Raw genomic sequence first — 26,785 nt, 5'->3', positions numbered from 1 at the left:
TATTTTAGATCCATTAGTTATAATTTACACACCAGTGACATACAGCATAAAGACAAAATATACAGATTTTCATATATATACACACATGGATCAACACAGTGCACAATTCAAAGTTATGTTACAATTAAGTGTACAATTTTAAATATGGCTTTATAAACTAGTAGTAATAACAGTGCTAAAATAATGTATGTCTCATGTAAGTTCATAGACAAACAACATGGTGTAGCTACAGCATTAAAGTCCTCATTTCGCAATGTGTTGCTTCATTTTGCTAACTCTCATACACTGCAGCTAGCACATACTTTATTCTTGCTGGATTGCACACCCCAATGACTAAAACTTTGGGATTTGCTTTCTTCAAGTATCCTGAAAAATATAAGCCCGCACATTCAAGATTAGTTGTAAGAACAAACTAAGAAGTGAGGGAAGAACACACATAGTGCCCAGTGAGAACAACAATACAACCAGTGAAGCTTTAAAAAGTACTTTTTTATTGTTTAGAGTTGAAAAAAAACAGGATCATGTTTTGCTTGTCTTACTGCCCCCAATAAGATAAATTTTTAGGTGAGCATAATTAGAGGAGCAAGAGAAATTGTAATTTCTGGGTCACTTGGAAGCTTGGTTGGAAACTCTGGCCTCCCTGAAGCAAATGGCACTTCTGACAGTGACTTCAAAGGAGGAAGGATTTTATTTGTTCTGCAAAAGTTGAATGCGTTCTGGAAGCATATGCTCCATTTCAGCTTTAGTTTGTTAAGCTGAATGTGGAAATCATTAGATGAAATCCTACAATCCTTTTTATGCACAAGTCAGACTAATGGTCCATAATGATCTCCTCTGGCCTTAAAAATCTGGAAGTGGGGCAAGCAGGATGTGGCACTAACAGTTTAGCACTGCAGGAACACACTGAATGTTTTCATTGACTGAGACTCCTGTGCTGTACACAGACACCCCATTTCTTTACCAAACTCCTCAGGGAGCTGTGGAAACCTTTGTTGAGAAGTAGTTCACATGAGGGTACTTCCACCGGGAAGGAATGCAAGAAAAGCCCTCCCTGATGGCCATCAAGGAAAGAGGATTGCCTAAAACCACTGAGACAGAGCTGATTCATGTTGTTACAACTTCCTCCACTAAGACAAAGCTGTAAAGACAAGGGTCACTGGCCTGAAAATTAAATCCCCCCCTCCTACCAGCAACCCATGAGGTACAGAGGAACACCTTCCCTTGACAGGGTACCAGACGACCATGACAGCCCACGTTCACCAGGAATCTCAAAGCTGGGCTCACCACAATGCTCTGTAAAGGGGTCAAACCCAAAAGAATCCTTGTCCTTGCCCTTCGTCACCAGGATGCAGATGACTCTGCAGCGCAGGCACGGGGTGACAGAACGGTGGCAGCCTCACCGGAGCCACAGCTACCAAAAGGGGTCCCTCTGCTGCCCACCTGGCACTAACGAACACCCAACACGTAGCACAGCACACACAAATACCCATAGCATTAGTCAAATGCTGAAATCACCACTGTCAGAGGTACCTCTACTCCTGGTCCCTGGGATTAGACACTACCGCTTGGGTGCTCCTCCAGATCACAGCCACTGACAACTCACACTATATATATGTACATATATATATATATATATATATATAAAAATTTCCATACACTAGCTACTGGGCCATTCAACATAATTCTGCATTTAGAGAGCATAATTTGCTTAAATTCGATCATGTGCCTAATTCCTTATTTTGCAGTATTTGGAGATGGAGGAGGCTAGGCTAAATAGCTACTTGTCAGAAAACAGATTCAAATTCTTATTCAAACATCTAAGGACAAGACCCACTTGAATTCATCCTCTGCCACAGAAATTTTACTTGGTGAGCTGCCCTGCATAAATCTGCACATAACACTTTTCCAGCAGGCAATATTTTGTAAGGCTTAGTATCTGACAGATATAGCCCCTTCAATGAAAACAGCATGAAACTGTCATGATTACTTGAGCAGACATCACTGACAAAAGGAAATTTGTGCCTGATCTGCTGCTGCAGAAATATTTCAGGCAATATTTTTTCAAAGAGAATATAGATCTGGAGGGACATTGCCAAGGTTTTAAAGATCAAAACGTGTAACTTGCAGTGTTATAATTGGATGGGAACAGTCCTCCAGATCTGAAACATCAGGTTTGGTTTGGTTTTTAAATCAAGCACCACATTTGTAGGATTTCTGTAGGACCTATACACGTCCTGGCGTCTGTTTCCCCCACTCGGTAACAGTGAGCTCTGCTGACAGAGCCAAGGAGGCCGACAGGGGTAAACAAATCCCGTCTGACATGACAGAGTGTTACACAGTCAAACACTGCTATTCACATGAAAAAACAACAGACTGCTTCAAATCTAACTGTACTGGAAATGCAAGCCTTGATTTAAACTCCCAAATGAGGAGCAGACTAATTATCCACTCTCTTAAAGTAGAACCACAGAAACAAGGGCAAATGCTCAGCCTTTGGGGGCATTTGAGGTAAAGTAACCAGGAGGAAGCCTGCTATATCTCAGTGGGATGCGGGTTGTTCTCCAGGTGGTGAGCAGGGCAGGGCTCCTACCTGTTGCTGGAACAGGGGTGTTGGCCAGGCTGCAGGTTCAGCCTGTGTCCTGTGGTGACCCACCACTCTGCACCCTCCTGGCATCCACGCCTCTCCCACCCACTGCCTCCTTCCCTGACCACCCAAAGGTCCCGTGCCCTATTTTGGGAGGGGATGGACAGCATAGAGGAGCCCCAACCAAGCTCTCCTCCTGCCAGGACCATGGACCACTCTCTCCGAAACCAGCCCAGGGCTGTGGCTGGGACCACGACCAGATTTAGCTGTGATGCTCTCAGGGACCTGACGGACATCTGATGCTCAGACAAAGGTCCCTGAGCCTTTCTTAATGTCACCCTGCAATTAGCATCTGGTCACCAAAGCAGGACACCTGGCCAGGGAAAAACATTATGTGGTCGGTGTCACCTCAGACACAACGTTGTGGTTTCCTTCCTCCTCCAGCTTGAAGTGGCCATCCCAGCTCACCCACGGCACAGCTGTCCCAGGTGGCACTGCTGCAGAGACACCTGGTGTCCCCAGCCCCCGCCAGCAGCACAGCCAGGACCTTTGGCATCCCTACGATGGACTTGCTTGCAATTTTCATCAGTGAGGAAGAAAACAAAACAGAGGAAATAAAGATGCCTAATGACTATTTTTAGTTCTGCATAGCCCCTCGGCCCCAAGATAGAAAATAAAGATGATTGAAGGGAAAAAAACCACTGTGGAACTAAGAAAATGTTGCTCTTCTAGCAGAATTTTGGAAAGTTCAAGAATTTTCTGTTTTTATTGAGGAAAACTCTTGTCTTCTCTTTCCCATGCAAACCAAAATGGACTAGCACTTTTTCATATCTGTTGAAAGAGTAATTTTTTTTTTTCTAAAACATCTTTTTTTCTGCCCAGGAACACCTTGCCAAGATGAGTTTCCACATTAAAAAAAAAAAAAAGCTTGGATTAAATCCTTTTAAACAGGTCTAACAGTCAGTATTCGTTTCTGGATGGGATAAATATACACAAGGATTTCCTACCAAACCTGAACAAAATACTACACCTACAACTTCCTAAAGAGACACTGTTTACTAATTTCACCTCCAGTTTGAAACATGGCCAAACATAACAACACAGACTTTATCTAGAGTAGCTGTCATAAGGAGAAAGCCAACTAACTTCTCCCAACTAACTTCTCCTCTAAAGGAATCCTGAGTAGTCCCTCAGAAAGGGAAGGCATGTGATGAGCTACAAAATACATTCACCTCACTGATTAACACCCTGAAAAACCTCAGAATTTTTTTACAATGAGGGTGGTGAAACATGGAACGGGTTGTCCAGAGACGTGGTAGATGCCCCATCCCTGGAAACATTCAAGGCCAGGCTGGACGGGGCTCTGAGCAACCTGATCTAGTTGAAAATGCCCCTGCTCATTGCAGGGGGGTTGGACTAGATGACCTTTGAAGGTCCCTTCCAACCCAAACTATTCTATGATTCAGTCCACAGCAAAACGCCGCTCCCATTTCTACAACCCCTTTGGATCCTCTCTTTTTTTCACCCTCCCCAAGGACAAAGCCCATTACCTGGCCAGGGAGGGTGAGGTTCAGTTTCCACTGATAACACACCAGTTATTCGAAACCAAGGTAAAAATAAAAATCTCTGGCTGTGAATGTAAGTGTGACCCTGCGAGGCACCTAAATCCTCAGCGCAGGTCCCCACATCATGCTGTGGTGGCACCAGCCCCAGCCAGCACACCAGCAGCTCTGAGGTGGGGCAGACAAACAAGGTCACGGCATGACACCAGCTGTGGCACTGCCCATCTCTGTGCCAAGCCACACAAAATCCAAATCAGGCTGTGCACGCATGGGAGGGTAAAATTACACCACCAACTTGTGGTTAACCTGCTTTTTGGGATGTCACAAGCGCCATTGACAAAGACATATCAGTCAGCCCACCAAAATTATAAAGATGACACTTTCTGCTGAACTCAGGCTGGTCTTTTAGTAACCGTGACAAACAGATGGGACTCATCTGCTGTCAGCAGGAGCCTCCATACCTGCAACCACACCCTCACAATGCTGAAAAGATGCAGAAAGCACGGCCTTCAAACGCACATAGGCAAATGAACAAGAACATCTCCATCAGAATTTCCAACATGCAAATGTTTTTAAAGACGAGCTTTCTGACATGAATACTTTTTATCCAGAATACCAATGCCTACGTCTCTGCAGGCAGCAACTACCCTGACTTGTCTATGAAGTTTCGGACATTTTAAGCCATCGCCTCTGTGCTTTCAAGCCCAAGATTCATCTTCTTGTGCCCTATTCCTGTGCTTAGTTTCCTGAGAGGGGTCCCAAGTAACCGGATGATATCCTCCTCCTTCTTGGTTTTGGTCCGCTTTCCAAATGACACTTGCCCACAACAACTGAGATTATTGATCAGAACATGGCACCAAGGATATGGCTGGGGAACTGAGGAAACAAGTGCAAATTCACACCCACCTCAGGCCACACCACACTTGCCAGCTCTCGCTGTGGTGGCTCCCATGCATGAACAGAGCTGGAGACTCACTGCAGATTTGTGTTCCCCTGCTTTCAGTGCCACAGTTAGCTCAGTGTTTCCTCAGCACAAGCACTTTCCTCTGCAGGAGACACTCCAGAATCCAAGAGAGAGAGGTGTTCTTTGAAAACTGCAGTTATTTCAAGCTCCAGACTATTAGGACTACCAACAATTAACATGCTAAAGCAGTTGTCTGCCCTATCTGCTCCCAGAACACGTGGCATCACCAGTACATTATAAAAATTTTGTTGAGGGATCCTGATTCATCTAACTGTAACTCATTGAGAAGGTCATAATTAAAATATCGCACCCACTGAAGCACCTTCCTAGGCAGCTCTAAAGCAGTTGATTGCCTTGGCCAACATCTTGCATTTCCACAGCATCCCATGCCTAGAAACACCGCAAACTGCTTTGCAAGCTCCATGGGTTTGATGTGTCTGTTGGTAAAGAGCACAAAGCACCCAGTGCTGAGATGCACCATTCTTTAGTAACAAATCCCAATTCCTTAGCCTTGCCTAGCAATAGCAGACAACAGCCAGAGGCAGGAAGCAAAAACGTAATAACAATCATTCAAAAACACAGAAAAAATTTAGATGCCTGAGGCAGGTTTTGACCAACACACATTCCAGATGAGCGTTTGTGAGATTATACATTAAAATTGACATTTCCCTTCTGAATAAAAATATTCTAGACTAGTGATTTCAATCTTTTGCAAAGAATCACTAAAAAGTTCCTTTCTGCAGGAATATGTTTTCTTCCCGCCTTCCTTGACTGTCTCTGAAAGAATCAGGAGCAGGTTTTTCCTGCAGACACTATAAACATATGCACCCAAAGTACAGGTAGCTATCAGCTAAAAGCCCTCCCGAAACTCCACCAAATCAATACAGCATCAATTATTTTCTTCCATGGGAGAAAGGTGTGCCAGTCAAGCCTCTTCCATTTTTGTCCTGAGCCCATTCCTGTAAAGGTATCAACACAAACCAGCTCTGGCAAATGCTCCACTTCCCAGAGGTCTGTCCCACCTGGTTGCGGGACCTGGTTTTGAACACAAACAAAAATGTAGATTGAAAGGTCCTGTTGCCTTCTGGACCTTCAGTTTGTCCACATGTGTTTTAAGTAACAGTTTACCTTGGTTCCACTTGAACAGTTACACAAAATGAAATAAGGTTGAAATAGTCCAGGTAGCATGTGACAGTTGAGTCAAGCACAATGGTCTCTTCCAAAGTGGTATAAACCTCTTCCAGACCTGGAGGAGAAAATACATCAGACAGGTGCCAAGAACAGCTTGTCTGCAAAATGGGAGATGCTTGTATGCATCACTTGCATTGTTCATGATCTCTGTACTCATCCATGTCCACATCCGAATCAAAGAGTGAGTGTCCAGTGTAATCTGTGTCAGGGGTTTGAGAAATACTGTTCCCTTCCTCATCAAGTGTTTCTGTCCTTGAATAAAAACTCAAGTCCCGCAAAGGGGAGTAAGTCTTGCTCGCTTCGCTGCTTTCCTCAGATTCATACAGAGTGTTGTCATCATCATGGTGCCATTCTGGCCAAAATTTCCTCCTTATTCTTTCACAATACATAGCAAGGTTAATCAGTTCACCTGAAACACAGCACAACAGACTCCAGTAAATGCATCCAGTCAATAATGCTCTAACTCACCTACTGATGCAGAAAGATGTTGGCACTGTTTCAAAATAAATTGTGCAGGTTCCTCCCAAAGAGGTTTCAAAGTGTCAAGATCCCATCAATCCTCTTAGCAGCTCTGTTTGGAACTTTCATGTAACTTAAAACACGTATTATTAACCTACATACAACAAGAAGGGTTACACTGGCATAAATATAAACGCATGTAACAAAATAATTATCCCAAATTCAACCTCTACAGAAATAAATCAAGACAAGATAATAATACTGTAAGTTTTTCATAGTAAAATCCTGCTTACTTTGCAGAAACCTGGTTTCTAAAGACAATTTGATCCTATTTAAACAACACTTGGTTAGTAAAATAGAGAAAATTTGCAGTTTCCACCACCAGATGGCAGCCTTGCCTGCAAGATAAATTCACACTGTAAAGTTTTTATACAGTCACTGGCTCACCCCTAATGTTACCAGCCTTAATACCTTACACCTCGTGTTTATATAGACATGTATGCTTAGACTGTGCTTAGAGAAGAAATTACGAAAGAATTCAAAGAAATAATAGCACAACAGCATGAGTAAGTGGTTGGGTACAGAGAATCAACCATATTGCTTGGGTATTTGCATCTATTACCATGTAGTTAAGACAAACTAGTTCACCAAACATAGTATTCCTCCTTGAAAGCCACGGACACTTGAGGACTTTATCTGCCATTTGCCAGACATCAAAGGGAAGAATTGTATAGACAATACTTATATCCTCTAAGTATTTTCTTCCTCAAAGTTTTAATAATGAGGAAGTCCAAGCCTCTTCACTGTTGCTTTAGTAGCAGTCTCTTTCACAAAGATCCACAGGTCACATTCATTTCATTTGCACCTATTTTACATCCTTTTCCTCCTTAGCTCTTCCCATTTTTCATGCTGCACAGCTTTATTCTGAAAAGGGATGCAAAGATACTTTGACACGCCTATACCACCCCACAAGAAAAAAAAAAAAGGAAAAACAACAAGTGGAATGGAAGGCTATGCTGGTTTCCAATTCATGCAAAAATACAGTGACTCCAAAGTCAGGCTGGACCTTTTTCTTGCTCAGCATCTTCAATAACAGCAAAGGCTGTAATTTCAGCAGAACAATAGCACGTGCAGTTCCACTGTCAACAAAACTACTCAGTTCAGCAGAATTTGGCTCATGGCCATGCGCCCGTCTTCTTGTACTTTACTCAGCAGTCATTTATTAAACGCATTCAGTCCTTGCTATGTTAGACAGCGAAAAGATCAAGTACAGGAATAGAAACAATTTCCATGTGGAACATTAAACAGAAAAACAAGAATTTTAAGAGAAAACAACATTACAGGATACAAATGTTACATCAAAGGCAAGGACAGCCAGCGATGCAGTCTTCAAATGTCCTTACAAGGTGCTTCAAGTTTAAACATGGCAAATGCCACCAAGAGTTTTTCATCAGAGATCACCTGAGCTTTCTTACCTTTAATTAGTCTCTCTGGTCGAGTACCTGGTAGTGTCCACATGGCCTGTGCCAGATGCCCGAAGACAGTGGCATCAACAGTGGAAACGTGTGGTCCCATAATGTACTTCTTGTCACCTGTAAATACAACAGCAAAACATTTCTCGACTGGATGTCACTTCTCCCCAGTTATTAAGAACAAAAAAATAATTTCCTGGTTACATATTCAGTGTATTTTTTTTTTTACTGAAATCATTCAGCTGAAAAGGTTCACCTGTTCAAAGACAGGGATTCAACACTGAATATGGTTCGAAAGCTGTTTCCAGGGTTCAGCAGGTGAAAACCATCACTGCAGCTTCCCCTGTACTCACCATTTCTGTAACCAGGCCCATTACAAACCCACCACTGGTCACATAACCTCCTCTGCTCGTCACTGCTGACAGCGCACACACACTGCACTAGTTCTGCTGCATTTAAAACCTTCTCTGCAGCCAGCAGGTGCCTGCAAGCACGATTTTCTCCTTCAGTGCAAACCCAAAATCGTTCAGCCATGGTTGGAAATCACTAATGCATTTGCTGAAAGAAGCTCATCACCCTGTATCTCTCCTGCACGCAGACCCAGCTTCAGGTTACTCAACTGATCACACAAAAAAGGAAAGCCATACCCAAAGTTTTCCTAAACTGATGCAGCAGTCAGACTGGCAGTGGCTGCTCAGAAACAACCCGCATCTCCAGGAGGAAGACACAGCCATCAGAAGGAGCGAGCAACTCCTCTCTCACAGCATCAGTGAGGTGCCCCCACCTCCAAACACTCATTTCTACCTGGCAGGGACCAAACAGAGGCACCTCAGGCAGGCAAGTGACTCAACAGCCACTTGGAACTGGCCGGGGTCAGAGGAGGGATGTGTCTGCTCCACACCACTATTCTGCTTACCTCTCTGGGCATCCCAATGCCATGATGGTCCTGAGAGGCCACCACAGCACAAACAGATAGATAACTACCTAAGATAGGGAAGAAAATCACATTTCAAAGCCACCATTTGCAAAGAAATCTCCAGTATAAATGTTTTCGTCACCACAGGCACAAGACCTGGAGCAAAGACCACACACAGCACACACAGGTGAAACATGGGGTATTGCAGAGGTCAGGTTAGATGGTTTCACTGTCTCTGCCTTGGCCCAAAGTGCTATAAACTCTGTGAAATGTGGTATGTAATTGAATTCTCCAAATCCAGTTATCCCACCTCCCGAGGACACTCTTCCCCTGACCAATATAAGCTGTCTGTAATCCAGCAGGTTATTAAGTGTTAGGGTTATTGAGCGAGTTTAGAAAAACTGTCCAGCAGTAAAATGCATCAAATTCTGGAGTACAATCCAATGAATGCTGTCATTCCCCTGTACTACAGTGGAGCAAAGCAGTGCTCAGGAATAACCTCCTCTAGCCTGTCAGGTGTAATTTTAACATGGAGTTAAGTCTCCCCAGCTCTTTCACGATTGCATCAATCTATTGTTTGAAAACTATGTATGGGGTAGATGTTGTGTCTTCTCAGCATTTACGTGACGCATAGCATTCATTGATTTTAAACACAGCTCAAAAATTGGTCCCCAAACCACAGTTATATGCCAACACTAGGAATTCAGGACCATACAACTGGGTTTGAGACTCCATCCACAGCAATGTGCTGGGAAGCAATTAATGCCGTTTCCACCTTGCTACAACGAAGGCAGGCAGTGAGTGAGGGCTGAACCATCCCGCTCTTTTGCAAACAGAGTGGCTCCCCCCTGGCACAGCACCTGCACCTTCAGGTGTGTGGAAACAAAGGGGAAGAGAAGGAAATAGAGCTGTGGTTCCATAAAACTAAATCTGGTTTTAGATCACCCTGCGCTGCATAACACAGCCTGTATGCACATTTCCTTCTACCAATTCCAATCTGTTCCCAAAACCTTCAGTGCAACTTTTTTCCAGAAGACTTTCTGACAGACCAGGTGTCACCTCTCAGTGTCTAGTGTTATGTCTGACTACACAGTGCCTGTTGCATTGAGGCTGCCATAGCACTCATAACCTTCAACACCTCCCTGTATCCTCTGGCTAATCCCACAAAAATGCAACCACCAGGTCACACCAGTCTTGGATGAAATTTGTACTGCCCAGGGATTTGCGAGCACACAGCTCCTCTATTCACAGATACATGCGCCAGAGGATTAAAAAGCAGCTACTTGAGCACTGGGTCAAGAAACCCCTGTAAGAGACAGATGTGCAAGACACAGGTCTGGCAGGAGACCTGTACCCTGCTCAGTTCCCCCCATTTCCTTACACTACCAGGCAGTACGAAACTACAACACCACAAGGAAATTACAGTTGTGGTTTAAGAGCTGCAGGACAGAGAGCAAGGTGATATCAATGGGGCAAGCCGATCCATCACAGGATGATTAGTTCCCTTTTCTAGGTTTATAAGACATCTGGAGGATTCTGTTAGGGAAACAGGTACATGGGAGAAGGAAAAATTATCCTCAGAAATGAAAAAGGAAAAAAAGTAGCACCCAAAATGTGACTGGGAATGTCAAAATGAGCATCACAAGACCTGGCGGCTGCCAAGCTGTCATTCTCTGGAAGGAGCACTTGGAATTTAAGTTATTCTTGTTCCCATGTGAATGGTTCCTGTTAAAAAACAGGGAGCATTAAATTAATCTGATATTCCTGATGACTGACAGCTACAGTTTGGTATGTGCAGCTATTCTGCATCATAAGTATCCTTTTTAGGATCTTAAGATTGCCTTCTAATTAACAACCAAAACCCCAATTGCTTCCTCTTCTAGGAAAACACATGGGCACATATATGTGGAGTAGAATCTCACAAAGATTTTTGTGCAGCCAACAGCTGACTGATTGCCTTCCCCTCCCCGCCGTGAAACAGCAGTTTCCAGCCAGGCTGGAAGTCCGCATCCCACCTCCTGTCCCCATCCCAGTGACACCACCTGGAGGCCACAGTTACTAGACCCAACCATATACAGCTGACTGGAGAAAACCTGAGCATGTTGGTGTTAATGAAAAATCAGGGCAATTACATAAAAGCAGATAAACGTACCAATAATCAAAGGGCAAATATGATTCATGTAACTACACACTGAATAATCTGACATCCATTTCTGAAGGGAAGATAAGAAAACATACAACATTCAGCTGGCAATGTATTAAAATAAGAAGAATACAACAGATGCCCATCAAGGCTCTTTGAAGTAGACCAGGCACCACATTCTCATCAATAATCTGGAAGGAAAAATAAATCCCTGCAGATAACATGTATCAGACATTAAAAAAAAAAAAAAATTGGAAAAAAAAATAACACCTTAACTTTGAAGATTTCCAGTGATTTCTCCCCACCAAATGTAAGAGACTGATTATAGCATTTACCTTCACAAGGAGATGACCCAAGCCACCCAAGGAAGAAGACACATCCACTGCTGCTCCATTCAGCCTGCCAGAATTGACCAGCCAGAACCGGGGGGCTCCGCTGAGCACCCAAGTCATAGGTTAAACTTGTCCCAGCCCCATCCCAACCCCACTCCTCTCTGTGATGTACATGGAGACACGTGGTGCCAACCTTGAAGCTGCAGCAACAGCAGTCCCACAGGGGAGGGTACCCTGGGCTGGCCACAGCTCTGCAGCAGATGTGCCCAGACTTTTTCTTCTCAAATGAGCTGCTCCCTCGCTTCCTCCATCAGAAAGAAAATGGATCTCTTAAGCTCCAAAACCAGGTTTTCTTGTTAACAAATAAAATGCAGCATGAGAAAGCACTGACAGAAAAGGAGCTGTCAAAAAATATCCCACTTGCCCATTGTGCCCCATGCATCACGTCTTTTTTTCCATATTGCTCCAAATCCAGCAACTTGGCAGGTTTGTTTCAGAAAACAAAGTTACAGAACACCCTACACAGCCCCATCTAGGTCCTCTGTAAATATCTTCATTTCCAAAACACCTCAGAAGTCCAGGAGCATCTCTCTTCCTTCCCTTTTCCAGCAAGCATTCAGTTTTTGCCTGTTGCTCTCATCCTGCTCTCCCCATCCACTCCACCTTTACTTATTTAGAGCACATGCAATGTGTCCCCCCTTCAGAGCACAGGGCATGGAGGCAGCCCTGCCCTCCACTCAGCCACCTCTTTAAAGCCATCATAACAGGGAACAAAGCAGCCACACAGATACAAACTTTCTTGGTTGCTTGTGCAAGAGACACAAGCTCAAGGGAAGCGACAATCTGCCCCAAACGAATTCCTCAACTTGTAAATTTTAACACAGAAGCACAATATTGTTAGCTCTCAGCAAACTGCAAGGCAAGCAGCACAGTGCAGACAGCTCCAGCGCAGATTTCAGCCTGAGCTACACAACAGAAATGAGGCTCATGTGGTTCTAGTTGAGTGAGGTCAACCTTCAAACTAACCCTATGGGATCCATCCATGACAACCAAGAAGCTTAAAACCACCCACTTTGACAACACAGACCCATCTCCTACCAGCAGCTTTGAATAAAGCTGCCAACACCAACCAAATACAACAAAGTCCAGCTCACCAAAATAACATCTGCAAAGGGTTTTCAAACAGCAGCCTCATAACAATCTATCAAACAGCCATGACTCCCATGAAGAAAAAATGTGACCCCCCCCACTCCAAAATATAAGTAAGAGGTTTCACATGCAAAGCTAAACACTACATTTTCCTAAATTCAAACAGCAAAATGCTCTTCCAAAATTGCAGGCCACATTCTGCTTCTTTAGATACACCTAGCTAATGCTTGGAGAAAGCCACATATCCCTCTAGACACACAATTTGGTAGCAAAAAAAGAGCAGGGAAAGAAACACTGTCTCTCTGAGATCAAGGGTGGCACTGAATGACAGCAGCAGTGTGGACTCCACCTATTGACAAAATGAGATTATTTGTGTACACCACCAAGCTGCCAGGAAGCACTCGCAGTCGATTTCACCCTGTGGACAGTGGGTTGTGAACAACCAGAATGTGTGTTAACTTGCTGTACGTTACCCAGGAGGCCAGCTAGTGTCCGCATGTCCTTCTCCATCAGCGTGTACATCTCCTCCTCAGAGAAGCGGCCGATGCCGTGGCCGTACATCTCACGCTTCACGATCCCTTTAGTCAGATGGCAGAAGATCCACTTCAGCAAGTCGCTGAAGGGGCCAAAAAGTGACACCATCTTTTGTGTCTCGTGAAGATTTTCCACCCATTGGCAGTAAGCCAAAGTCCTAGAGGGATGCAAAAATAAGTTAGAGCAACACAGTACCCAGACAGCCCATGAGAACCCTGCAAAGTCTTACACAAAAGTTAGGCAGTGAGTTTTTTTAAAGCTGAGCGCTCACTGCCCTGATGGAGAGGTAGTTTCTAGTGAAGAGTAGACCCTGATGAAACTCAGAGTGACAGCAAACTGACTTTGCAATACTATCGCAGGCTGCCCAGTGCTTTATTTTCTCAGTAAACCACAATGCACTTTAAGAGAAAATGAGATTCACATTGCAATATAAAATAAAAGCTGCAGAATTCTGCTAAGCTCACATAAGAAAACACAGTGCCAAAAGTGCCACGATTTATTGGCTAAAGCTGATTGAGTGCACAGGCCTGGGGAAAACAACAACCAAACAGCCCACGAAGAAACCAATCATTCCCACCAACCTGTTCTCATTGTTTTCTATACTGCTGAAACTTAGCCAAGTAGTAACTTTGCCCCAACAAAAATATTGTACCAGTCATTTTTCAGAAGAACTCTGCTCTTCTTAGAAACCAACTGTGTTGGTTTTGGCTGGTATAGAGTTAATTTTCTTCATAGTAGCTGGTATGTGGCTATGTTTTGGATTTGTGCTAGAAACAGTGTTGATAACACAGGGATGTTTTAGTTACTCATGAGTAGTGCTTACACAGAGTCAAGGCCTTTTCTCGTCCCCACAGCATCCCAGCAGTGAGTAGGCTGGGGGTGCACAAGGAGCTGGGAGAGGACACAGCTGGGACAGCTGACCAAAACCGACCAAAGGGATATCCCATACCATATGACATCATGCTCAGCATATAAAGCTGGAGCAGAGGAAGGAAAGGGGGCACATTCAGAGTTATGGTGTCTGGCTTCCAATGTAATCATTCCATATGATAGAGCCCTGCTGTCCTGGAGATGGCTGAACACCTGCCTGCCCATAGGAAGTAGTGAATGAATTTCTTGTTTTGTTTTGCTTGTGTGCGCAGTTTTTGCTTTACCCATGAAACTGTCTTTACCTAAACTCACACACTGTTCAGTACCACTCTTTGAACTGGGGCATTCTGCACAACCCTTGTTTTCCAAAATGGGTGAATCAACTCATGTCACTGGGCTGGTTTCAGGACAGCAGAGTCTGAAACAAAGCCAGATTTAGCGAGAGGCACCAGCACAAGATGGCAAACATGAAGTCAGCAAGCACAGAAATTAATGGCTACTGAAACTCCGAAGTATTAACCTCGGCTAGAAGATGCGATGTGACACTGCCTTGCGCGGGGAATAAAAGAGGATTTAAGAAGGATGGAAAGAAGACTGGGCTGAAAGCATAAGGGTGCTCCACAGAGCAGAACGTTCCATTAGTTGAGTTTCACAGGCCTGGGAAAAGACATGGTCCCTTGGGCAGGTACAGCTCTGAATAGGAAGAAAAACCCTGGTCTTGATGCAAACACTGGGAAATAACTACGAACACTATCTATATCTGTAAATTATTATTTATTACTTGGATATGCTAGGAAAAACCTGTTCTCTAAGAACACTGCTGTGTGCAAAGACCCTCTTTCCCCAGCATGGACCTGACCAGCTTCACTCAGCAACTCTGCAGCACAGCTTAACTGCTTTAGGGCAACAGGTCTGGCCACAGAGAGGGACAACAAAAAAGGAAGAAAATATAGAAAGTCGGGAGACTCCGCAGCTCCTTTTAAAAGTCACCCCAGTCACACAAGACTGACTTGGCCCTGCGGACTTGCCATTACTATTGTTCACTCCAACCACACCAGCGAGCTGGCACCACATCAAAAATGATCAACCACATTCAGGATGGTTTAATTTCATGAGACGGGATGAACAAGGTTTCCCACAAAGCTAACTGGCCTACACTTTAAAGTAAAAATACATTTCCCATGCTCTGGGGGGAAAGGTCTTTGGGTGTGGAAAAGGCAGAGATGAGATCAAGCATTTAACTATCAGGACAGCAGTGCAGGAAAAGCAGAATTGCACAGGATTTGGGTAATCCTGCTTAGGCTAAGATGTCAAGCACAGTCTTAAGACATCTGCTTGTCACTTTGAATAAATTGTCACATGTCCCAAATCTCAAATTTACATGGGCAATGAAGGCAGCTAAATGGACAACCAGAGAGTTTACTTCTAAAATTTTATTGTTCTGAGCACACAAAAGCAAAGAAAAAAGTAGGCTCAGATTCAGACAGACAGTTAAAAGCACTTTTAAAACTGGCTTTACGAGCACTTTGTTAAAAGAATTCTACTCAAAGGTTCATTAATCTGTGCTTCCTACCAAAACATACTCCTCTTCATTTAATGCCACCCATCATCCCTCTGCTCAGACTACACTAACAGAGTAATATCTACATTACAAAAGGTTAGGAAATGCCAGAAATTGGGTAGGCTACATAACCTACTTCAGCATAACTACACCGTTTAAACTACCATTAGTATTTATAGGATGACATAATTATTTTAAATAATGGCCTGAACTGAGCATTTTGGGAAACATTAACGTTCCCATTTGTGCCAGTACATCTACATCTGTACGAATCTTAAGAGTATAAATAAAACAATAATGCGTTAAAGAGCAATGCTGCGGGGGTGAAGCAAATCTGAAGTCTAAATGTAACACCAGCTTTGGCCTCAATACATAAATCAGGAGAGGAGATGGAGAAAGTGACTCATCGGCAGCGGCTTGCCTGATTATCCCCAAACTGTCTGCACATCAAGGCAAAGGGGAGGTGTTCACAAGGATGTGAACTGGGGGTTATTTTTCCTATCAGAACCTGTGCAGGGTGGAATTTCTTGATATACATAAGCGTAATAACAAATTCATTCCACAATCAGCTGTAGAAAGCCCACCTGCTGCGCGACTTCCCAGAGCAACTGGCTTTTAAGCTGCCGGTGACATTCAAGCCTCATCATTGTTAACAGCAGGAGAGACGTCACTCTTATAATTGGCTTGATGTATTTAAACATATTCATATTACAAACATATTTTATGTATAATACATGGCAAGTCTGAACACCGACCAAAGGCAGATTAGTTTTTATTTGCTTTTCCTGTACTTCAAGCACTCACCACATACATGATGTTTACATGGTCTTCTTGAAAGACAAAGCTAGAAATGAGTTAAATATGTATGTCTATTTATACATATATATATATATATATACACACACACAAATCACTAGGGTTCTGTTTGACAATACAGATAAACCAATCTAATGGGTTAGTTTTGTTAAGCTGCATATTCAAGGTTTTAGGTTCTCACTAAGCCCATTTGTGACACCGACCTGCAATCCTTCTCCTTAGATTAAAGTGCCAGCAATCACCCCGCAGGGGCTGCCAGCTTTCCAGGCACCAGGAGCTGCCTGGTTTGAACGCCAGCAGTGCTGCCAAGCCCGGCGTGCCAGCACCAGAAGGACGCGAGAACCTGACGTCCTCCAGCCCATCTTACACAGAGGTCTGATCCCACAAATATGCTCCATATACACCAAAAACTCAGTGCATCCTGAAGATGGCTGTGGGTGCTCCACAGGTTTCTGAGGGCCCACGAGTCACTGCAGGCAGTGGAGGTGACCCAGGCCAAGCCCTGAGCACATGACAGAGGTCTGCTCTGGATCCAAGATCTGGAGCAAGAGCCACAAGAATCAGTCTGCTCCCATCTCTTCCCTGCTGATTCAGCCCAACACCCATCCAGGTTAGTAGGCTTTTTTCTTTTGCAGATTTAAACATAGCAAAAGCCTTATAGTTATGACATTCCCCAGGCACAGGAGCTCCAGTGCCAGCTCCAAATCAGTCTGGTGCATCTCTGAGATATGCTCTAATCCCAGCACTAAGATAGACACACTCACTCCCTGTCTTCCTGCCTGACCTCTGCCAGGCACTGGGTGGAAGCAGAGTGTCCAGAGGCTGAGGTTCACAACAGCCCTGCACTGCTCCCAACTCCAGCCAGAGCAGCAATTTCCACCTGTAAGAGGCACTAATTGGTGAAGATGAGCAATTACCTTGGCAAAAGCAAAACGGTTCAGGAGGACATGCTGAGCACCCACCAGGATTAGCTCCATCCAGAGACAGCACACCACAGGATGTACTTAGCTTGTGCGTTCAATAAATGTACTGCAGTATTACTTATTTATGATGAAGCTACTTTCCATGCTGCTGGCCATGAAATGGTAGGAATCACATTTTATATTGCTGCTTTGGAGGCTTGATTTTATAAATCTTATTGTGCAGAAAGGCCATCACCATTACGAATTCCTCACCATGGGACTTGAGGACACCATGAACAAACCCTAAGCTTCTGGTGAGACAGGTGGACAGGTTCAAGGACCAAAATGAAAGGATCCCACAACCACAGACGCCATGCTGTCAGGCAGAAAGGCGGTTCTATGCAGCTAAAGCCTGGTTCTATTTTAGTGTAACTACAGGATGGTCAAAGATGTTAACCAGGAATTATAGCACTACAACTGTGACGCCTCATAGCTCAGGCTTTGCCCAGTACAGAGAACCAGCATGGTGTAACCTCACCACTACAGCAAGCCTCTGGTACAGCCACACAGCAGCGACATACAGTAAGACTTAGAGTTGGATGTTTTTCTACACTGCAGCAAAAATACACGCCTTAGGGAAACTCAACTGTGTGCCTAAACAGGAAAGGCAACAGGGATATACAGTCAGGCGTGCACACCTCTGCTCTTACTTGGTCTAGTGTTGTCCACCCATTTCGATGCCATCTGCCTGGGTCAGCACCCGAACCTGCACTACCTGTCCCCTGTGCTCCCCTGTGTCAGACCCAGCAGTGCCGAGTCAGCTCAGGGGGAGTCTGGACAGACAGACAACAGCTTCACAGATGGACAGACAACAGCTTCATAGAGGAAAGCACGGTTTGTAATTCAGACAACAGCCATATAAATTTGCCATCAGTAATGTTACATTTAAAGCAGTTAAGTCTACGAACCACAAAACAACTGACACTAAAGCAAGGAGATGGAGCTTTAAGGGATTAAAAGGCCTCATCTTCCCTTTGGCAGCTATAATAATTGGGGAAGTGAAATTTTTTTTTAAATCACACTTGCAGGCATTTGAGTCAGATTTTTGAGGCTATGGCACTGCACATGGGTGTAACTGGTGAAGGTCACACTTCTTGGAAAGTAAGGATTACATTTCTAAACTACATCATTTAAATCGGCCTACTGAACGCTAAAATTGTTCCCTTGAAACACTAAAAATTATTTGCAGAACTGTATGTACACATGCTGCTGCTCATCTTTGATCATAAGGTGGATGAAAAAGCAGGTAAGGGCATTCTAGTTAAATCACACATTTTTTTAAGAAAATAAGTGAAATATAAATGCAAGACTTATTACAGTAGGGACTTAAATGCATGCTAGAACGCAAACTATTTGGAAGGAGCCTTGTCCCTACTGAGGCAGCCAATACAGCATGTAAGATGTCATGTCCACCTGCTACTTCTGTGAATCCAGACTGGAAAGGGGACTTTGTAAAAAAGGACTGAAATGTAAAGTGGTGAGGGAAAACTACAGGTGTTATTTTCAAAGGTGTCAGTAAAATGCATAAAGTACCAGTAAGGTTATATTTATGTTTTCCATTCACACACCTCGGCTTCTCAGTATACTGTGACTAATACTGCATCCTATCACCTGGCAGTGTTGCCAGCAATACATATTAACCAGGAGTATCCTGTTTTACAGGAAAGGCAATAATCCACACTGTCATCACACGCACAGATAAATAAAATCAATAACTGTAAGAACACAATATTCTGGATTCACACTAAATGCTGGATTTGTTCCCACCCACTCCCCAAACCACAAATGTATCTAGGCATCTTGATATTTTTTCCCTCTTTATTAGGAAGGCTGGTTTTATATGGAGGTCATATGAAACAGGTCAGAGGAACAGCCCAGTGCTGCTCCCTTCTGCAAAGCTGCAGGCAATGGGCCTGAACTCCTCACCTCACCCACACTGCGCTACAGCTGTCAGGGGAGTTACGCCTGCGTACACAGAAAGAAGCAGCAGTTTTCTAAGGTGAAGAGAGTTGTGAAATTAAAAATTGGGTACCCACACTTTCAGAGAGAGAAAATAAGGCCGCAGCACAGGCGCATATCTGGCAGCACAAGAGCGCAGCCAGCTTCGCCATGCAAGCTTACCAGTACAGGTGCTCCTCCACCATTTTTGTTATGGCTCTGGAAACAGCTCTTTCGTGCGGACCAAGGTGTTTATTCAAGTTCACTCCAAGTTTCTCTTCCAAGAAGTCAATAATGAACTCGGTGCCAGATACTTGCTTGTGATTGTATTCTATCCAAGGCATTTTCCCTTGAGGGGAAAGTTTTCCATCAAAGTAATTCTAAGGAAAAAAAAAGGTAAGTAAACAAACAAACATGCAGAAAAAAAGGCCATTCAAGTTCTGTTTCAACAAGAATAAAGCTTTAAAAATATTTTTGTGTTTTTAAAGGCAACATTATAGAATCACAATCATTTTGCTTGGAACAGAACTTAAATAACATCGAGTCTAACTGTTAACCCAGCACTACCAAGCCCATCACTAAACCATGTCCCTAAGAGCCTCATCTAAACACCTTTTAAATACCTCCAGGGATGGTGACTCCACCACTTCCCTGGGCAGCCTGATCCTGACAACCCTTTCTGGGAAGAATTTTTTCCTATTTCCAATCTAAACCTCCCCTGGTGCAACTTGAGGCCATTTCCTCTTGTCCTATCACTTGCTACTTGTGAGAAGAGACCAACATCCTCCATGCCACAACCTCCTTTCAGGTAGTTGTAGACAGCAATAAGGTCTCCCCTCAGCCTCCTTTTCTCCAGGCTTAACAGCCCCAGTTCCCTCAGCCACTCCTCGTCAGAATTGTGCTCCAAGCTCCTCACCAGCTTCATTGCCCTTCTCTGCCTTTTTTTTTAATTCAATACTCTAGACTAGTGGCAGCTGTTCAGTCACAGCAACAACTTTACCCTATATGACAATTCAGATGAAATTAATTATTTCCAGGCCCTGCAAGATGTTATATGCTTTTATGCTGGATGCCACATGATATAATATTATTTAAGTACCTGAGTTATTTAAGGGGTTGGAGATGCCCAGATTTCCCAGAAGATTTGGTTCATTATTCTAAACAAGTTTTTTAATCACAAGACTCACCCCTAAATTTGGCTCTTGCACAGAGCAGCACTTTTCATGTTAGGAGTACTTTATAAAGATTGATTCACTACCTATCTCAGATAGCTGCATTACCTCCAAGGATAAAATATACATAATCACAAGTGTATAATGAAAGGCATATCATTCCTTCTCTGGGCAGGAGGGAAATCTGCCCTACATATGCTTCTGCAACTTTGTAACTTAGAAATCTCATACATTTACAGACTACACTTATCAGAACTGGGTCTCCAAGAGCCCAGCACCAATAAAGCACTAGTGCATTGCTGAATAGTGGTACATGTGCCCAGTGAAGCACTCATGCACAAGAAGCAAAGTATTTTCCGCATTTTACAGCTGGAGAGGGTAAAATATAGAGATTAGAGATTGTATGTCTCATCTGACAAGCAGGAGAGGAATTGTGGGCTTCCAAAAGGGGATCAGACATTTCACTTCAATTCTCTTTTACTTCTAAAGGCAGAGACACAAGGTAAAGCTTTCTTCCTTTCCCACAATTCGCATCCTCATGTCCTGTCATTTAGTGAACAAAAAATCCTTTCTGAGAAAGCCAAACCACAAAGGCTCAGAAAAAGGTTCTGCACTCAGCCTCTGGTAGCCACCCTAAGCATTTTGGAATTTAGGTCCTAATTGCTGAAGGTTTAGGGTTAGCAGTTCTGGACTGACCTGTTTGGGTTGCATGTATTTACCCTTTTTGAATTCGCTACAGGCAGACCGCAGTCCCCTCGCAGCAAGGAGCACACACCTCCAGGCACCTCCAGCTCGGTCTGAGAGAGCAGCAGCCCGGCTGCCGCCCAAAACGCGGATGGGCAAAGCACCACAAACACGCAGCCATTCCCGGCAGCTCTTCCCTCGTGGATGGAAACAGACAGAACAGGTGACGCTGCTGGGAAAACAATGTCTCCTGGCTGTAGCCTTTTCTGGGACTTCTGCCCAAAGAGCACGATAGGGACACTGGATTATATAACGTCTCATCTACCGCATCCCTGCGTGGGTGAGCAAAGCAACTGCATCCACCCCACCTGCCACCATGGGTGACATGGGGGTTACTGCTCTGGGCCACGAAACTCTAAAACTGCTGAGCACTTGACACTGAGAGCACTGCCCCATCCTTCCAGACCTTTCCTTCAGCAAAAAGGCTCTTTCAGCACTCAGATTAACTGATAGGTTTCCATAATTTTTCATTATCAATTTACTACAGAATCATAATCTTTTCCTGGACCTACACAGTGTGTTGATACAGCACTGAGCCTTGCTGGCTTCATCTTCATTAAGCCCTTTCAGCATGAGATTCCCTTCTTGTGCACAAACACTGAAATTTTGCAGAAGCTATTAGACTTGAAGACGTGTTTATTACATATTGCAATTACTATAGTCCATATCATTTGCAACCCAGAAAAAAAAGAGCAAGTTCTTATTATTCAATTACACATTTTTTCAAGCACATATATTATATAAATAAATACACTGCATAAAATCTTGTTAGTGCTGCATTAACATTACACTCTCAAAAACACAAATGAGAGTTAAAGGTCTTGTAGGAAACTTGGTTTAGGTAAACTTAAAAAATCCTTCTCAGGATTTTAATGTTTCATTATGTACCATTTATCAAACAAAAAAGGAAACATCTTCCAATGACCTGAGAAAACCTGAGTGTCCTGACAAATCTGTTACACTGTTCTTGAATCCGCTGTTCTCAAATGGGTATTTTTAAGCTTGAAACCTCCAGTATCCTTATGGCTGCTCTTAATTGCCATCGAATATTTATTAACTTTCCACTTTAAAATTGTTCCAGCTGCAAAGCAGGGAAAAGCTATGGTATTATAATTAAAAAAAAAAAAAACCCACACAAAACCCTCATACCTCATAATACATTTAACTGAACCACAGCCTGCAAAGGAACAATAACAAGCACTCCCCATAACCTCATTTATAGAGGAATTTCTAAACAGAATGGCATAGGACACCTCTGTGGTAATTTTATAGTACTATCCAGAAAAAATTAAGCTCCATATTTTCAATTAATGCTGCTCATGCTTTTACTCACATCTCTTTCCAAGGAGGCAACCATCTTCCCAGACCGGGCATCAAAACAGCAAGTTTCTGCTGTGCTAATTACTTCTCACATTACATAAACACTCAGCTCTCCATATTTGTGCGGGAATCAAGGAACACTGGAAAGATCTCCACAAGCACCCAAAGTGGGCTCTTCAAAGCAAGCTTTATCACGAAAAGCATCAAACATTTTGAATAAACAGACAGGTATTGTGACAGCCCAGCTGGGGTGGGGCTGCCAAATTGGTTTTGATAGAGAGCTCGCTCCTAGAAGGGCAGCTTCAAGACTATGTAAGCTCATTACAAGAGCGTATCTGTTGGGAGGAATTCAAATGAGAGTCAGGCAGGACTGTGTCACCCAATTTCACTTCTCACATGCCATTAAAGCATGTTGTGTAACACACAGCACGTGATTCAACAGTCTGAAGCACCATAAAAAAAGTATAAGCACAAGGAATCAAAAAAGTAAAAGCGGTCTGACCACCTCACTGCCTTTTCTTCAACCCATTTCACAACTGCCCCTGCCAAGCATCCCCTCCCCAGGAAGTCAATGACCACAGCCAGTCTCCGTAGGCGAGCCCTGGCACCAGCTGCCAGCCGTGGGGCCATCGCTTCTCCATCACAGCCACCGGCACACAGGGAGGTGAGGGGTTTCCTCCTGAGTCCAGCTGTACCCCCCATACAGCCTCACAACGCTGCCCACCACAGGGACCATCAGATGTCTCCATCACCTACAGGCAACACAGGCACAAGGGAACAAAATAAAAGCCTCCTTTGGCAGTCAAAGTATAGGAAACTTCATAATTCCAACCGAGGACCTCACTGCCTGACGGTTCCACTCCCACTGCCTTCTGGTCCCCTACAACTTAATCCCACGGCAGCATCCGTACCTTCCTCTGCCCTCCTGAGCCAAATGCAGTGCCACAGGACAGAAACAGCATCTGCCTCTTCCAGAAAGCAAGCTATACCCTCTGTCCGTAAGCTTAGCTTCACCAAACTTACCTCTAAAACCCTACATAGGGACAATAACTTCACAAACACCTTAAGCCCATACAAGCATGGCTAAAAGCATCAACTTGATGTTCCCAGCACCCACAGGACCTGTTCCTGCTCCTGCAGCACAGCATGTGGAGCATGTGGAGAACCAAGCTGGATTAAAAACAAATAAACTAAGCCTTCACAGCTCCAGCTAGGCCAGCTCTAGCCCAGCCTGATCTGGCACAGAAAAACACATGCAGGAAGGGACAAGAGGGAGCCACTAGCTGCTGAAGGTAGGACTATCGCTTGGTGGTCCTGCTGACCTATGCCAGCTTGGTGTGCTCACAGGTAGCGAGTAGGGATAGAGAGAAGTGCAACCCCAAAAAAGTCATACTGATATTCTGTACAGAAAACAAAGAGTGGAGGATAACCCTCTGGAAATCTTTCTCCCTCCAAAAAAAACGGGTGATTCACTTCTACCCAGCACCAGCTGTCTGAACGATTCCATCCCGAATCACACAAATGCAGTGTTATCTTTCAGAAGTGACCATATCCTGTCACAACCATCTTCTATACTGCAGCTTTCTTTAACTACTCTCCACCAGAGCAACTTTGACCATTGCAGACCTCTGAACCACATCAACTGCCATTAGAAGGAAAACAGAACTCACCAAAGTAGCTTTCCTTTCAAACATGCAATTTCTACCCAAATTACTTTGAGTGCAGAAGCAATGTGCATTTAGTCCTCCTGCTACAATGACATGTTCAAACTTCAGCATCTTGCAGGTTCTGTAATACTAAATGAGGGAAATACATCCCACGGGATGTAAATCTCCCTCTTTAATGCTCTGGAGTATCAGATTAAACATTAAGTCTTAAGATAAAGAACATTAAACTCAGGTTCTAAAACACACTTAAGCAAAATGTACTAATTAAGGTTTTCTTTCACTTCCGATATAAAGGAGTTTAATCGCCTATGATGCTGAATGAACATCAACCACAATTGTTTAGGAAAAAAAAAAAGTTGTAACATGGTTGGTTTTCCTTTGTAAAACACTGGACATAAATGAAACATTCTAACACCTTGGTATGCAGCACTAAAAAGTGATTTGAACCCATACCAGGTGAGTGTGCAACTTACCTATAGCTCAGTCTCTTTGAGACAAAGTAAGATGCCAAATTTGCATGAGTTGGGGACAAAAAAAAGAGAGACATTTCTTCTACCTGAGATCCTCATTATATTTACCACCACTGTTGTGTCATCTTAAATGCACTCAATGCTCTACACAAACAGAAAAGAAACCTACCCCATGCTTCAAAGAGCCTGCATGCCAACGCCACAACAAGGCACATGCCAGACTCGCGGCGTCACAACTAAACCTTGACGCTCACAAGCGAGACTGCTCGATTCAAATTTCTGCTCTCCTGGTTTTCATTCACCGGCATAGCTCGAGCTTCGCCCACTGCAGGAAGATGGCACGGAATGCACCCAGCCCCAATTAAGGAGCAGTATTCACGACCTCTAAAAGCAATCTTGTTTCCCTTCACTGGGATGGGATGGGATGGGATTTGAAGCAAAAGGCAAGCACATCTTCCCAGGAGAGCTCCAGAGAGAAACCCGCCAAGAAAATAAGAAGCCGCGGCTGTCTAATCCTGATCTATTTTGCGTGGTGAAATTCAAAGACCAAACAATGTTATGCTTCAGCTTCGGGGTCTTATTTAGTGTTACATAAACTCCAGACTGCTCTCCCACTTCACCATTTCCAGACAACTTAAATTGAAACATCCATTTAGCTTTGCCATTTAAAACCAGAGCTGCTCCAGACCAACCCTATTCAAGTTCTATCTTTAAAGGTTATACACCAAATACGACCAGAGACAAAAGTTTTGGTGTACCCACCTAGCTCTAGGTGTATGTTTACATCCCCCTGGGTGAGGAAGACTGGAGGGGATGCCTGTTTGGCATTTCATTAAATTATAGAAAACTGCAATGTAAAGGAAAACTGCACAGATATACCTGGTAAGGTAGATCAGCCATCCTTAAGTAAGTTTCCATTTTCAGACAGAACGGAGATAAGCTTGGAACACCATTGGTAGGCCTTGAAAACTGATGCAGTATGATAGCATCTTTCGAATCAAGCTCTTCCTCTTTCCTGTCAGAAGCAAAATGGAATGTAAAAAAAAAAAGAACAGGTGCATGATACATTAATACATTAAACAGAAAAGGAGAAATTCTGGCCGAGGCAACACACCAACACACACCCCCTCCAGTAAAGAGCTGCCGCGGGTTTCTAATCCGTGGCTCCCGGGCTATGGAGGCACCAGGAGCGGGCTGGGCTCCCCCTGCGCCAGCCACAGCCCCGCACAGCGACAGCCCGGGGACACCTGTGGAGGCGAGCGCAGGGCACTGCTGCAAAGGGTAAATGGGGGGAAAGGCATTTAAAATAAAAAAAAAAAAAAGGTTTTAAAAAATAAAAAGGTAAATGGAAAAAACCCCGGTGAAGCAGACAAACCAACCCACCAGGCCTCAACGCTCCCTCCCCTCGGGCAAACGCCTCCGAGCGCCGCCTCAGCCCTTCGCTTCCAGCGCTTCTCCCCAGCGGGCAGCCCCCCGCCCCGCCGCAGCCGGGGCCCCGCCGCAGCCTCACCGTATGGCCAGCAGCTCATGGAGCAGGTAGGCGGCGGCGGCCAGCAAGGCGCCGCCCGTCAGGTACAGCGTCTTCTTCCACCAGGAGTCAGAGCCCAGCGCCGCCATGGTGCCGCCCGCGCCCCCGCCCGCCAGCGGGAAGGCGACGATCTCCCCCCCATAGAGGGCGGGCGGCGGCTCCTCCGGCCCCGCGCACCAGCCCAGGGACAGGCTGCGGTTGCGGCTCAAGTCCGCCACGCAGGAGCGGGGCGCCGCCAGGCCCACCCCCCACAGCATGCTGCGCCCCGGGCCCGCATCCCCCGCCGCGCCCCGCAGCCCCCACCTGCCCGTCCCGCCCCGGCCAGCCCAGCCGCGGCGGCGGGGAGGACCGGGCGGCTCCCGCGCCTCCCTCAGCCGTCGCTGCGCGGCTGCGCAAGGCGGCGGGGAGGGGAGGAGAGGGGATGGGGGGGC

General features: G+C 44.6%; 1 protein-coding gene across 2 annotated transcripts; it reads right to left on the bottom strand.

The window, feature by feature from the left end:
* Positions 1 to 26,716, bottom strand: FAXC (failed axon connections homolog, metaxin like GST domain containing). Of its 2 annotated transcripts, none has more exons than XM_071806716.1 (6): positions 26,658 to 26,716; positions 25,706 to 25,841; positions 19,637 to 19,833; positions 13,246 to 13,463; positions 8,236 to 8,352; positions 1 to 6,710 (listed from the first exon to the last, which is right to left on the bottom strand). In XM_071806716.1, the coding sequence occupies exons 2-6, from the start codon at positions 25,742 to 25,744 to the stop codon at positions 6,427 to 6,429; spliced, it is 855 nt and encodes a 284-aa protein (XP_071662817.1). In that variant the 5' UTR covers positions 25,745 to 25,841; positions 26,658 to 26,716; the 3' UTR covers positions 1 to 6,426. The 2 variants fall into 2 exon arrangements, with proteins under 2 accessions (XP_071662817.1, XP_065689834.2); XM_065833762.2 differs by lacking the exon at positions 26,658 to 26,716 and adding an exon at positions 26,337 to 26,613.
* Positions 26,717 to 26,785: the final 69 nt, after the last annotated feature.

Source organism: Patagioenas fasciata, chromosome 3, assembly GCF_037038585.1.
Source record: "Patagioenas fasciata isolate bPatFas1 chromosome 3, bPatFas1.hap1, whole genome shotgun sequence".
Classification (NCBI taxonomy): domain Eukaryota; kingdom Metazoa; phylum Chordata; class Aves; order Columbiformes; family Columbidae; genus Patagioenas; species Patagioenas fasciata.
The sequence above is the reverse complement of the archived record's forward strand: the minus strand, read 5'-3'. Positions and strand labels throughout refer to the sequence as shown.